The sequence below is a fragment of the Malaclemys terrapin genome, chromosome 17, assembly GCF_027887155.1.
Source record: "Malaclemys terrapin pileata isolate rMalTer1 chromosome 17, rMalTer1.hap1, whole genome shotgun sequence".
Classification (NCBI taxonomy): Eukaryota; Metazoa; Chordata; order Testudines; family Emydidae; genus Malaclemys; species Malaclemys terrapin.
The window spans coordinates 18,101,566-18,115,763 of record NC_071521.1 but is presented as its reverse complement, the minus strand read 5'-3'; the positions used below and the strand labels follow the sequence as shown (position 1 = coordinate 18,115,763).

The window sequence follows — 14,198 nt, the reverse complement described above, 5'->3', positions numbered from 1 at the left end:
TCTTCAGGAGCCCACGTGCCCCGGCAGCCCAGCGCCTTTGGCTCGCTCCCCTTGATCAGCTGAGCCAAGCTGGTGGTTTGAGCCAATCATATTTTCACTTCCTTGGGGGATCTTCCACTCTTTGGGGGCAATGAAAGGGTTAAATCAAGATGCTCCCCCCCATCGCGCGTGCACACCTCCCTGACACGAAATCAGACCAGACAGTCTCCGATGCAAATGCGTGCCAGATGTTGGGTGGGTTCCCCCCCCCCCATTATAATTATAGCCAAAATTAATTATCAACTGTCAAAATACAGCCTGGAATTTGTCAACGCCATCAGCAGAGCCTGAGAAATCAGCAAAAGAATTCAATTAGTTCGTTAGTCTCTCGGCACGGTGGGGCTGTCAATCAGGGACAGGGGGGAGATGGGTAACGACAGCCGGAGGAGAGAGGCTCGGAGCTGCGAGCGCCTGGCTAATGAATTCAGGGAAATGTCATGTCCGTGCACGGAGGGATTGTGCAGATCGGCTGGGCTGAGGCAGCTCTCCGCATGTCAATGGGGCTGGCACAGGCCCAGTTGGGCCAGCAGAGGGGAGGGCAGGAGTCCTGGGCTCCAATCTGACTCCAACACACAGCGGGAGCCCGGGGGGGTGGGGGTGGAGTTTGCCTCAGATGGGCTGTGACCCCTGTCCCAAGGCCAGAGCCATCACTTTCCTGCCACCATGGCGCTGCTGATTAGAGCAACTCCCTGTTGGGAGTGTGACTCCAGGCACTAAGCACCTGCTAGGATTTCAAAGCACCTGTCAGGGATGGTCTAGGTAACTGACCCCTGGCACAGCAGGGGTAAGGGGCACAACTTACCCCTGTCAGTCTCTGCAGGCCCTGAGTGTGAATCCAGGCACAAGTGCCCTGGAGTGTGCGAGTTCTACTGCACTCCACGCTTGGGAGTGTGAATTGTAACACGTGGCCCCTGCTGGGTGGGGCCCCCGGTGCTGATAGGCTGGGAGCATGAATGCGGGCACCAGGACGCCGGGGTGTCATTCTCACTGCGTGTGGGGGCAAGGAAGGAGAGAGAAGGCAGGCCGCTGTGTCCCCCTGGCCATAGTAGTGTGCTAGGGCCCAGTAGCAGAGCCTGCCTTGATTTTGTCTGTGTGGAGGGGACAGAATTGGGTTAAAAGGCCAACGATCAGATTCACCCTGGTTTTAGGCCAACGTAAAGCCCGGCTGAGGGCCCAGGTGGACAGTGGCAAGTCCTCCACAGCATCAGAGTGGAGTGGCATAGTGGGACTATACCCCCACATGTACTAGGGGACGACACAGACTCCAAATGCTGGCAGGTAAACCCAGAATCAACCCACAGCAAGTCCTGCTTGTGTAACACCAACAGAGCCCAGTCGTCGGTGGGTGGGATCGAACCTGGGACCTCTGGAGCTAAATGCATGAGCCTCTACTGCATGAGCTAAAAGCCACGTGGCCCTTAGCTAAGCCTGTAGATCAGGCTCATTAATCTCTTTCTAAGTGGTCTCGGTGCCACTAGATGGGACAGAACACCACACCCAGGAGGTGCGTGGGTTGCAATTGCAGAGTAGCTGCTGCTTGCAGGGTTTAAATTGGCTTCCTCCCGCAGGAAACCCGAGGGAGGGCAGTGGTGGAAAGAGCTCCTGTGAGGTGAAACTCCTGGGTTTCAATAGCACCCAGCACTGCAGTATCCAAGCCCTGCAGCCTCGCTCCACCGGAGGTGGAACTGACGCCCAGGAGAGCGCATGGCTCTGCAGTGTGGTTATAACACCTCTTGATCCCACGAGCCAATCATGTTCTCCAACATACTATGGTCTGGAGGGAACCCGGTCAACTGGAGCCTCTTCTTCCCAGCCACTGAGCACAGAGAACTCCTGGGCACTAGCCACAGGCCACGAGTGCAATGGGATCTGTCTACTGGGGGAGCGCGCGGGGGGCACTGGTGCTAGGATTCACGTGCCCAGCATATAAGCCCAATGGGATCCATATAACAAGGGAGCAGCATTTGCACCAGGATTCACACTCGCGCTCAAGGACAATTCCCCAACCAGGTAAAGTGTGTAGCCCAGAGGGGGGCTAGTTAACAAGCAAATCAAATGTCATTTGTAGTCCCAAGGGAACCAGTTTATTCTCCTGGCAGGGGCATGTAGCAAGAATAAGATACTGCTCCTGTTGGATTAGCAAAATGCCACTGAAACCTCTTCTAGTTAGACTGATCTCGCCGTCTGCAATTAAGTCAACAATCAGGCAGTTTCCATCAGCAGAAACCACTGATCTAGAGAGGCTGCTGCGGCTACAGCATATTTCCTTTCCCTCGCGCTAATGAGGCTGTTGGTTCATTTGTGCTGGAATGGGCAGGGTCCTGTCTGGGTTTAATGGTTTAATGTTGTCTATTGTTGGATAAACAATTGGTTAGTTTGAATCTGTGGTGCGTGTGCATTTCCCCATCGGCTGGAGAGCGCTCGCCCCAAGGCCTTCCACCCGTTACATGGCTCACATCCAAAACAGGCCCAGGAGGCAATGAAAAGCACCCGCGGCCAGGAAAACGTGTGAAGAAAGTGCTTTTCCTCTGTGCAGCTTTAGGACAGGGAATCGGGGACGGGGGAGAACAAGGGTGTGAATGGACATGGTTTGAGAGCAATGGGGAAAGTGGTAGCGTGGGAGCCCATCCCTCGGTCTGAGAGGCCTGCAGGATTAGAAAGCAGAAAGCCTTTGTCTCAGGGCAAGGAGTTCTCATTCCCAGCTAGCCCAGGATTGGGCCAAGGGTTATTTGGCAAGAAGGACGGGTTTCAGTGGGATTAGGCTTTGGGGACAGATAGCCCCAGCAATGGATAGGGGATGATTCATTCTCAGTCCCAGCCAGGCTAGCCGTGGGGCAGGAATTTCAGGAAGGGCTGATGGCATGCAGGGTTAAGGTGGGCCAGTGGGTGTCAATGGAGGGGGGGCAGTGATTTCAAGATGAGACAATTTTAGGGAGCGTGAACTTCAGTCAGCCCCCCACCCCCCGCCTTCCACCCATGCAATCCAACAGAGGGGGACACAGAATTGGGCTAAGCACCCACAGAGAGCTGCACCTTCTTACCCCAGCGCCGTACCCCCTCGAAGGAGAGAGACACCTAAATATCACCATCTCCTCCTTTATATGATCTCCAGCTGCTGCCCCTAAGCCTATAATCCCACCAAAGGGCTTGTCAATAACCACACAGGAAGCCGCGGCATTTCCAGTCCCCTTCACATGTCGCTGTTGGGGGTAGGCAGCTGGGTCTGTAACCCCTCCCTGGCCAGATTTTCAATTGTCTGCCTGGTGTGCCAGAGACAAGAGCTCCAAGCTTTCAGGCTGCCACCTGAGCCAGGACGTTAACAGTGCACCAGCCACATGCAGCTCGGACAGCTTCCAAAATGCACATGCTAGACCCCCAGCACCTGACGTCCTGCAGGGTGAAGTCCACTGAGTTCCTGTTCAAAAGATCTTCCCCTGGCAGGATGGGTGAAATATTAAGGCTCCAGGGCCTTATAAATAGGGAAGCTTAGGAGACAGGAATTGAGACCCACCTTTAACACCATTAAGCTAAAAAAGCTTCCAGGGAAGGCGGACTGAAGAGAGAAAGTATTTACCAAGAGAGTAAAGTCTGCTCCTCCCCGCCAGGCATGTGTGGGTACGGACGGCCTGCCAGCTCCCACTCCCAGTAGTCTATTCTGGTTCTTACACCATGGCCATCACCAGGATATCTAAAGCCTTTCCCAAAGACCTGGTCCAACGTGCAGTCTCAGTTTCAGCATGACACGGGTAGGGGAGTTTGCACTCTGGTTTGATGGAAGCACATTGCAAAGCTCTCCTGTATGCCGCATGACTGCTGCTTTCCCTGCCTGATCCGGGTGCAGTTCTACTCCAGCCAGGCTATCTGCCTCAGAGCTAACATGCTTGGTGAGGAGATTGGGAGGGAGGGAGGGGATGTCTCTGTAGCACAATTTGGCTAGCCTGGTTCTCAGGGGAAATAAACAAAAAACGCTGCCCGCACCGATCAGGGAACCCTGGAGAAACTCTGCCAGTAACAACCAGGCCTAGACCCAGGTGCAGCTCGCTCAGCCTGGATTATCAGCAGGACCTGGGCTTTCTGGTGACTGCGTCCTCTTCCCCTGCAGGGTGAACAGCACCGAGTTCCTTCCCTTCCTGCAGGACGGGAGGATTTCTCAAGGGTCACACTGCAGCAGATCTTTATGCTAACCCATAAGCAGGGTCCTACCAAATTTATGGTCTATTTTGGTCAATGTCACGGCCATAGGATTTTTAAAATTGTACATTTCATGATTTAGAATCATAGAATATCTGGGTTGGAAGGGACCTCAGGAGGTATCTAGTCCAACCCCCTGCTCAAAGCAGGACCAATCCCCAACTAAATCATCCCAGCCAGGGCTTTGTCAAGCCTGACCTTAAAAACTTCTAAGAAAGGAGATTCCACCACCTCCCTAGGTAACCCATTCCAGTGCTTCACCACCCTCCTAGTGAAAAAGTTTTTCCTAATATCCAACCTAAACTTCCCCCACTGCAACTTGAGATCACTGCTCCTTGTTCTGTCATCTGCTACCACTGAGAACAGTCTAGATCTATCCTCTTTGGAACCCCCTTTCAGGTAGTTGAAAGCAGCTATCAAATCCCCCCTCATTCTTCTCTTCTGCAGTCTAAACAATTCCAGTTCCCTCAGCCTCTCCTCATAAATCACGTGCTCCAGCCCCCTCATCATTTTTGTTGCCCTCCGCTGGACTCTTTCCAATTTTTCCACATCCTTCTTGTAGTGTGGGGCCCAAACTGGACACAGTACTCCAGATGAGGTCTCACCAATGCCAAATAGAGGGGAATGATCACATCCTTCAATCTGCTGGCAATGCCCCTACTTATACAGCCCAAAATGCCATTAGCCTTCTTGGCAACAAGGACACAATGTTGACTCATATTCAGCTTCTCGTTCACTGTAACCCCTAGGTCCTTTTCTGCAGAACTGCTGCCTAGCCACTCGGTCCCTAGTCCATAGCAGTGCATGGGATTCTTCCGTCCTAAGTGCAGGACTCTGCACTTGTCCTTGTTGAACCTCATCAGATTTCTTTTTGCCCAATCCTCTACTTTGTCTAGGTCCCTCTGTATCCTATCCCTACCCTCCAGCGTATCTACCTCTCCTCCCAGTTTAGTGTCATCTGCAAACTTGCTGAGGGTGCAGTCCACGCCATCCTCCAGATCATTAATGAAGATATTGAACAAAACCGGCCCCAGGACCGACCCATGGGGCACTCCGCTTGATACCGGCTGCCAACTAGACATGGAGCCATTGATCACTACCCATTGAGCCTGACAATCTAACCAGATTTCAGCTATTTAAATTTGAACTTTCACGGAGTTGTAACTGTAGGGGTCCTGACCCAAAAGAGGGCTGGGGAGGAGTTGCGTGGTTACTGTAGGGGGGGTTGTGGTATTGTCACAAGCAGCCGCCCTGAAGTAAGGATGGAGGTGTTGCCTTCAGAGCTGGGCTGCTGAAAAGCAATGGCTGCTGGCCGGGAGCCCAGCTCTGAAGGCAGCGCCACCGCCAGCAGCAGCGCAGAAGAAAGGAGGGCGTGGTGTGGTATTGCCACCCTTACTTCTGCACTGCTGCCTTCAGCCCTGGGCCCTCAGCCAGCAGTCACCACTCTCTGGCTGCCCAGCGCTGAAGGCAGCAGCGCGGAAACAAGGGTGGCATGGTATGGTATTGTCACCCTTACTTCTGTGCTGCCGCTGGTGCGGTGCTGCCTTCAGAGCTGGGCACCTGGCTAACAGCTGCTGCTCTGATGGCACCGCAGTGCTGATGGCACCGCACAACTAAGGGTGGCAACACCGCCACCCCCCTACAATCACCTGGCGACACTCCTCCCCGCAACTCCCTTTTGAGTCGGTATCCCCAGTTTGAGAAATGCTGGTCTCCCCTGTGGAATCTGTACAGTACAGGGTAAAAATGACACAAAAGACCAGATTTCACGGTCGGTGACGTGTTTTTCATGACCGTGAATTTGGTAGGGCCCTACCCATGAGGATACACCCCGCCGGTTTACTCTGACGGAGACTACAGGCCTCCTGTGGTTTTACACTCATTCCACCCCAACTCCATTTCGATGGGGCTGTTCCTGTTCTGGATCTCAGCTGGAGATGCCTCCGAAATGTTCTGCTGTGGCAATGGGCCTTTCAGGGAAAGGGCTGGCGGGCTGCCTGTCTCCGGCCATGCCAAGGCACCCTGCCGGTCCTCTCTTTGCTCAGGCCTTGCCAACAATGCTGCTGACCCCGGCTGTTTTCGGTCCGTCTGCGTGGAGATATAAATATCGTTCCATTTTTTGCTGAGCGGCCCTAAAAGAGGACTGGATTTCCCTTACGCCTAATATTTCTGGGCAAAATAGAAATTGCTTCTGGCTGTAAAAGGTAATGGCTTTTCAGCAAAAATGTGCCTTTAGGCACTCACTCTATTTTAAGATCACGTTTTATTGGCTCTCGCTTTAAAAAGGCCACTGAAGCCTCATGCCACAGCTTCGAAAAACAAGCGTTTAGAAACAGCTCTGCTCCTATCAACAGTCAATTTCTCCTCCCTCTAATGTATGTTATTCATGGATCCTAAGGGCAGAAGGGGCCTTGGTGATCATCCAGTCTGACCCCTGCAGAGCACAGGCCAGAGCGTTTCACCCACTGATTTCTATACTGAGCCCAACCTGCAGCGGAGCTAGGGTGTAATCTTTCAGAAATATACCCCGTCTTGCTGTAAAAACTCCAAGTGATGGAGAATCTACCACATTCCTTGGCCATCGGTTGCAATGGTTAATTAAACTCACTGTTAAAAATGAGCACCTCCTTTTTTCCAGTTATTGCTAACGACAGGAGCCGGGCAGAGAAAGGTCCTTCTGTTTCGAGGAGGACTTTGGTATTTGAAATCTGGTTTGAGTCAGATTTAGAATAAAATTCAAAATTCGCCATGAAAGGGCATAAAGTCTCGGTGTTGGGGCAGTGTGCCCGGTGGGCTGCCACTGACTCACCCACTCCGGGGATACCAGGCTCTCAGTTCCCTGGCAGCCCACAGGCGGACTGTCGGGGAGGTGGGTAGGCAAGATGGCAGGAAACCAGTGGAAACCTGGTTTCTGTTGGAACTTCGTCAAATCAGACGGTGTCCACAGAACATTTCAATTTTGACAAAACAAAGTTTGTCAAAGTTTTTCCTACCAGCAGTACTAACAACACAGGCACGGACACAGGGTCATAATAAAATAACTATTTATATAGAGATGTATTTTATATTCTCTAGTCCCACTGCACTTTACTCACATATATTGCTATACAACAGGGATCACTTCACCCTCTGCTGAAAGGCGACCATTTCTGGTGTGTAGCTTGACAGTAGTTTAACACCTCTGAGCTACACTACACCTCAATGTCATTTTAGCACAGGAGATAACAGAGATCCCATTAAAACAGTGAATGGAGGATTCCAAGTTAGACTTTGGCCAGGACCTGTCCCTGGTTTTACAAGCACCCTGGGGAGAGTTAATGACTGCAAGCAGTCAAGACCACCATTGTCTGCCTCATGGATGTGTGTATTCCCTAGCAAAGGTCACACAGCAAAACAGTGACAGAGACAGGAACAAGGCCTAGATCTCCGGAGTGCCAGGCTCCGGGTGCTGCCGCCTTGAATGAGGCTAAGTGTGGCATGGTGTCATCCCCTTCCCAGGGGTGAGGAAGGCTGGTGTCACCAGGTCCGCTTTGACACACAGGATCCGTTGGACTGCTCCTTAATTCACCACAATAGCAATCAGACCCTCACTTGGGACTCAAGGTGTGTGGAATATGGGAGGCCGTGGTACTAACACTGTGCCCCCTTCAGCTCAGAATCTCTCAGGGACCCCACGGAGAAGGGGATTAAAAGGGGTAGCCAATCATCTAACTACCCTTGCGGTTCATTTGTAAAAATGTCCAAGAGACCAAATAACCAAACTTAGCCAAATGTATTGTCTAAAGACAAATACGAAAAGGAGATATGCATGCCCTCCTTCCAGGAACCAAATTCTTATCTTGGAGCAAGTTCACTTCCCACCGAAGGTGTGTGTCAAAGCTAGACATTTCAGCTAGTAGAACTGATAGTGTGATGTTACAAGTTACAAAACTCTTTACACATCACTTCAAATATAAGTTTGTCCCACTAGTTTGTGCCAGCGTGTCCTTGGTACCACCATATATTTTCCAGATCTCATTTTGACGGCTACATTCCAAGCGTTGATGAGCCATAACAAAAGTACGCTCCGGCTGTACTTGGTACGAAGTGTTCATGCATCTTTGCCTTGACAAGTTTCCTATTTTTTAATTCCAAAGCTGCCTTCAAGCTTTGCAAAGTGTTGTGGGATAGCTGACATGGGTGAAGAGAATCGTGGGAAGCGCATAATACATTCAATTAACATAACTTCCCAACACCCATATATATATATATAAAATATATTATATAAATACCATGTGCATACTGCCTATTAACGTGCTGTATACTACACCTAACATATATACATTGGCTAACAGAACCCAAACCACTCCATCTAACCTTCATGGTACTGAACAGCACCTTTCACCAAACACTGCGCTATCCCCTCGTCATGGGAGCACTCTGACCATCTAAGGGACTTCCCAGAGAGCAGGGGTCATTAGATGGGGAGGGGAAGTGCACAGCATGAGGCATTTATGAAGTTGCTCCTCTTTCCCTAGAGATGCCCCCCAGCTCACATCCAAGGCAAGGGTCACTACGCCCATCTGCACCAATGGAGACACGGACCCGAGTTCATGGAGAGCGAATTCAGGGGTTAGTAAAGGAGCTTGAAGCAGAGCCGTCCAGTGAGGTGGTTCTTATTAGCCCACTACTCACTCGAAGCTCATTTCATCAGACAGGTCTGAATTTATCTCCGCCTGGACTAACTTCAAGCCATCCAAATGCAGGCGCAGTTCCACTGAAACCAATTACTACATCAGCTACAGTCCAGGTGCTTTAAGATTCCACCTGCCCTGCAGGGTGAATTCCATCCAATAACCTTGAGATCCCTCCCTGCCGGATAGAAGGGGCTTTTAAAGATCCATTACTGGATGCGCTCAGCCTCACAAATGAGAACTTTCGATCATTCACCGTACAGTGGGGTCCGACTCAGCCCCTGTGTGATTCCTGGGCAGGTCAGGAGAGCTGCACTGGGGATGAGTTTGGACCAGTGTTTTTACACACCTGCACCCCGTCATTCAGCCTGCTGTCGTGTCTGATTCAGCCCTGGTGGCAGCCTTTTGGGGCTCTGTGTGCCTGGCAGATGTTCTGCGGATGGATTAGAATTGCAGTACATGAGAGTGCCGGGCTTCTCACCCAGTTCGGTCCTAGAGCCCATGGTACGGTTTCAGGAGCCCCGCCCCCAAACATTTTGAGACCCCGCTCATCTAGCCATACCGAAAAAGGAGAGTGGTCGTGCCCCCTAGGTTAAGAACCCATGCTATTATGCATTGCTCTTTATGGCACTTGAATCCAAGACAATGCGGACCTAAGACCTTCAGGAGAAAGTCATCCTCTGCCTATTCTCACCTGCCTTAGATGGCCAATGTGACAACCCCCTCCCCACAGCCAGGGCACAGGCTGTCTGATTACACAGAGCAGCCGACAGATGTGGTGCCGTGATGGAAGGAGCAGGTACAAAGGTATCATGAGACAAGCTGGAATGAGACAGTAGGTAGAAAGGACAATCGGGGACAGATCAGATCAGACCAGGAGACTGGCGCTGCGCTTGCCCTTCCAATCTCCTACTGTTGCGCCATCAAGTGCACGGGGAGCTTTTGTGTAGACAAGGCGCCGACGTTTTGACGTGGTCCGAAGTGGGTCAGGGGGCATGGCGGTAAAGACGTCAGTGCCTTGTCTACACTGGAGCTCCAAACATCGCTGCCCCGGCAGAGCTGCCCCAACACTAGTGGCAGAGAGGGAGATGCTAAGGAAAAGCTGAGTGTTGGCAGAGGCAAAGGAAGCGAAAGCAAACACCGAACGGGGCTGCAGCTGTTCACATGGTTAGAGCACCAAGAGGCATCAGCCTCTGGCAGCAAACAATTGGATTATGCTCCCCCTCCTCCATCCCTTTCACTATGGAAACCACAGCACGCAACTCCCCACCCCATTGAAAGGACCCTACCTCCATCAGGTCTATTAGCCACAAGAGCCGCTCCTGGGGGAACAGATTCAAACAGACATAAAAGGGAAAAACAAAATGTTAGGGAGGAAGCAGAACAAACAAACCAAACACTGCACAACTCCCTCTCCCCCCACCCCCAAGCTCGCCATCCCATGGCACATGCATTGGGTTCTCTCCCATGCATTCAAATAAAGGCAGCAATCGCTCCGTTCAGAGAGAAGCGCAGGGAGATGGGGCCAAATAACTAGCATCGGTGGACTGCGTGGGCTCTTTCTTGGTTTGCACAGAAATAACAGGCCCCCTTGAGTTCACCCTCTGTCATCTCCTCCTTCGGCATTACTGGGCAGAGTTAAAGCAAAGGATCAGGGATTTAGGGGCAGGGAAGGCTGATCTGGCCACACTGGTTGCTGTGGGTGCACTAGTCTGAAACTAGTCTGAGGCTGCAAGTCTCACGGGTGGAAAGGAAGAGCAAGGATTGTCTGAGGAGTGGTCGTTTTGCATGCCCTGTTTTCCCTACAGATCCTGGGGCAAACCCGGGGCTGATTTACACCCCAGGAAATCCCACTGATTCCTCTGGGGTCTGGCCCCATGTGCTCCAAACAGGGTGTAATTTGCGAGGGGGTTGCTCACCCTGGCTCCCGCATTCTGAAGCTCTAGCCTGTGTACCCAGAAGCAGGGATCAGTCGGTTGCTGCAGAGGACAGCCAGAGAGTGGTGGATGAAGGCAGGAATGCATCGATCTGCCCCTTTGGGATCTGAAGGGGTCACCCAATATTTTCCCAGCCTTCCCTATCCCCCTGGTAGTCATTTGACTTCAAAGAGCTAACACCACTTCTCGTCGAGGATTGTTATTTGCCAGCACCCTCTCCTGCCCTCCTATCTCTGGAGATATTTTGATGGCAACCCCCTATGTAGGGTGACCAGATGTCCCGATTTTATAGGGACAGTCTCGATATTTGGGTCTTTGTCTTATATAGGTGCCTATTACCCCCCACTCCCTGTCCCGAATTTTCACACTTGCTCTCTGGTCACCCTACCCCTATGCCCCAGAGTGACTCTGGAGTTTCCTTGTTTGGCTCGATCCAGCGTGTTGCTTTAATCCACTCCAGGTTGTGCAGGAGGTATTAACTATGGGACTCCCATTAAAGGCTGAAAAAACCATGCCCGGTGCCATGAAACTTACGCTCGGAGCTCAGACTGGGCTGCCTCATCCCCAAGAAAGGCCCCTCTGCTTCTCCCCTGTTGGCTGCAGGGTCTCCCATTAGAACAGAGCTTGGCTTGTTTTCCTACTGCCCCCCTCGCCGCGCTTATCTGGCAGCAGCCACTGTTGTCTGGTCCTTTCAGGGAGGTTTTAATTTTCAAGGCAGCTAATGCGTTTATGATGAAAGGCAATTTACGGCCGGGAAATTAATTTTGTGGCCGCGCCACTGCACGCTTAGAGGTGATTATGATAACTTAATTAGACGGTGCACGTAGCGACGGCCCCGAGACATTGCAAAGGAGTCACTTCTGCGCGGGGAAGAAGAGGACTGGCAGGGAATGCAGATGGCGCGATTTCCACCAACCCTGCTGAGGGGGGAAGGGGGTGATAGGCAGCATGTGTGTTTATGGGGGCACGGGGAAGACGGGGACTTGTTTAAAGGGACAGCTAGAAAGGCAGTTGGAGCCCAGGCCTGGTCAATGAGAAAGGGAGGGCGGTGATATAGGGCGGGATTTTCAAGCGGGCTCAGTGTTGGTCAGACTCTGCTGGCACTCCCCACTGACTTCAGCGAGTGAGTGAGAGAGGGGCGTGGGTGTCCTTGTTGAAGTGGATCAGCTCAGCCCTTCTCTCTCCAAGACAAAGGGCCTTATCTCCAAGCTCTCCCACGACCTCTAAGGAGCGCTCCACCAGGTTCATCACCTCTGCGGTCCCCGGGACCCTGAAAATGGCCCTTTCCCAAAGACCGGGTATGTCATCTCCAAGGTCCCGCATGACCTACAGCTGACATCTCCTCACAGATCCTGGACACCACCCCGAGGGCCCTAAGGACTTACAACCAGACCCTCCCTAGAGGAAAGCAGGTGCCTCATCCTCCCGCTTGTTCTGTTCCTTTTGGCCCATAGTGGCAGGAGGGTGGAGTCCAGAGGGTGATTCAATGCACTGGTCTCCAGCACAGCGGAGCTCTGCCCCCTCCTGCCCTCATTCCCACCAGAGCTCATGGGGTGGAATAGCTCAGTGGTTTGAGCATTGGCCTGCTAAACCCAGGGTTGTGAGTTCAATCCTTGAGGGGGCCATTTAGGGATCTGGGGCAAAAATCTACCTGAGGATTGGTCCTGCTTTGAGCAAGGGGTTGAACTAGATGACCTCCTGAGGTCCCTTTCAACCCTGATATTCTATGTGACTGCTGAATTGCTTATGGGGTGTCCACATGCATTTTCCATGTGCTTCAAGAGTCTCTCCGTTTGCCCTGGCTGCCTGGATGGGGTCCACCAATACCACTTATACACAGGTCAGGGGAGATCTCGGGGCACGAGTCTGATGCTTCATCCCCCACCTGTTACTGAAGCCATGCATATGGCATCGGGGGTAGAAGTGCTGTCACGGAGCCTTTTGAAGCAAACCATGATATTCTCTAGGATTATAGCTATGCCTCTGTTGTTCAGGGTTACAGGGTTTGCCCAACGAGAGCCGATCACTGGCCAATCAAAGCTGGCACCTTGCCATCGACAGTGGCCCAGTATCTCTTGCTTCAGAGGGGGAGATTTCCTCTTCTCTCAAACAATTCACTCAGCTGATTCTGCCATGCTGTGGAGATGGAGGAGGGGATGGGCCAGGGGGTTGGAAGGTCGATTCTTCCTGGATGCCTGTGGCAATCTGCTTATGCCCTGAAGCATGTTTGGTTTGATCACGTTGATCTTAGCTTCAGAGCGGTGGGAGCAGTGAATGGGCAGCACTTTTAGAGCTAAGCCGGCAATGCCATTCTCCTCCCCCACAGGCACCACCTCAGCGCCACCTCTGCATAGAGACTCGTGTGATGTCTCCATGATGCCTGCAACCCGCTGCCAGAGTGGAGCTCCTGCAACGTGTGAGCGCGGAAGGCGGGAGAGAGCGGGTGAGCTTGGAGAGCATTTTGGAGAGCTGAGGGGGAGCAGGTTTGCGGAGGGCTGGGGGGCGGGGGAAATGGGGTTTTCACAGGAGGACTTCACGGGATGGGAGGGAGGGGGTAGGGCTTCAAGGAGAAGCAGGATGGTTTGGGAGGCTGACTGGGAATGGCAGGAAAGCTGAGCTCACTTACCCGAGCCGAGCTGACCGTGGTGGAGGTGAAGTGGCTGCTAGTGGAGGAGCTGGTGTCGCTGTAGGACGTCATGGAGTAGGAGTCCGCACTGGGCACCGAGGGCTGCCGGGCCTTCATGGACTCGATCTCCCGCTTCAGAACCAGGTTATTGAAGCGATCGAGGTCCTGGGGGGCTATCACGCCCCTCACCTCAGATAGCAGCGAGAACTGGAAGTGGGGGGAGGGAATGGCCAACATGGAGACAGCGCATGGGACAGCTGGCCGTTCGCTGCACCATGAGGCCATGCATTTTTTTAACCCCTTAATGCCAAGTGTTGGAAACCCTAACAGCAGCCACCACCTTTGCAGCCAGGCCTCCTAAGTGGACCCCGCAGTATTTTCAGGTTTGCACGCTCCCAAAACGACTACGTGTGCTCCAGCCAGCAATGATGCAAGCTGATGACCATTGTGCATGTAGAAATGCACAGAGGTGCATGTGCAAATGCTGCATTTACTAACCGCGTCTGTATCAAACCCAGCTGAGCCCACCGCCCCCTTCAGAACAATGCTCTCCGCTCTCAGCACAGCGGGCGCGTTTCACAGCCGCACAGAGAAACCTCAGTAAATTGGACAACCATTTGCTTTTCACTATTCCTTCCTCCGGCAGCGAACTCCATTTACTCCCCTTGTGGCCAGGAGCCTGGTCTCATTATGCAATCGGCAAAAGCAGAGTGAGCTTCTGTCCCGTTTCTT

At 52.4% G+C, this 14,198-nt stretch overlaps 1 protein-coding gene across 4 annotated transcripts in view; it reads right to left on the bottom strand.

Moving 5' to 3' along the window:
- WHRN (whirlin) overlaps positions 1-14,198 on the bottom strand; it is a 102,691-nt gene that overhangs the window by 13,028 nt on the left and 75,465 nt on the right. For 2 of the 4 annotated variants that reach the window (XM_054007040.1, XM_054007039.1), the window contains exons 7-8: positions 13,467-13,673; positions 10,193-10,225 (exon numbers count right to left, since the gene is read on the bottom strand). In XM_054007040.1, coding sequence (XP_053863015.1) covers positions 10,193-10,225; positions 13,467-13,673 — 240 coding nt within the window. The remainder of the gene's footprint in view (positions 1-10,192; positions 10,226-13,466; positions 13,674-14,198) is intronic. The other 2 variants (XM_054007043.1, XM_054007042.1) reach the window with 1 other exon arrangement.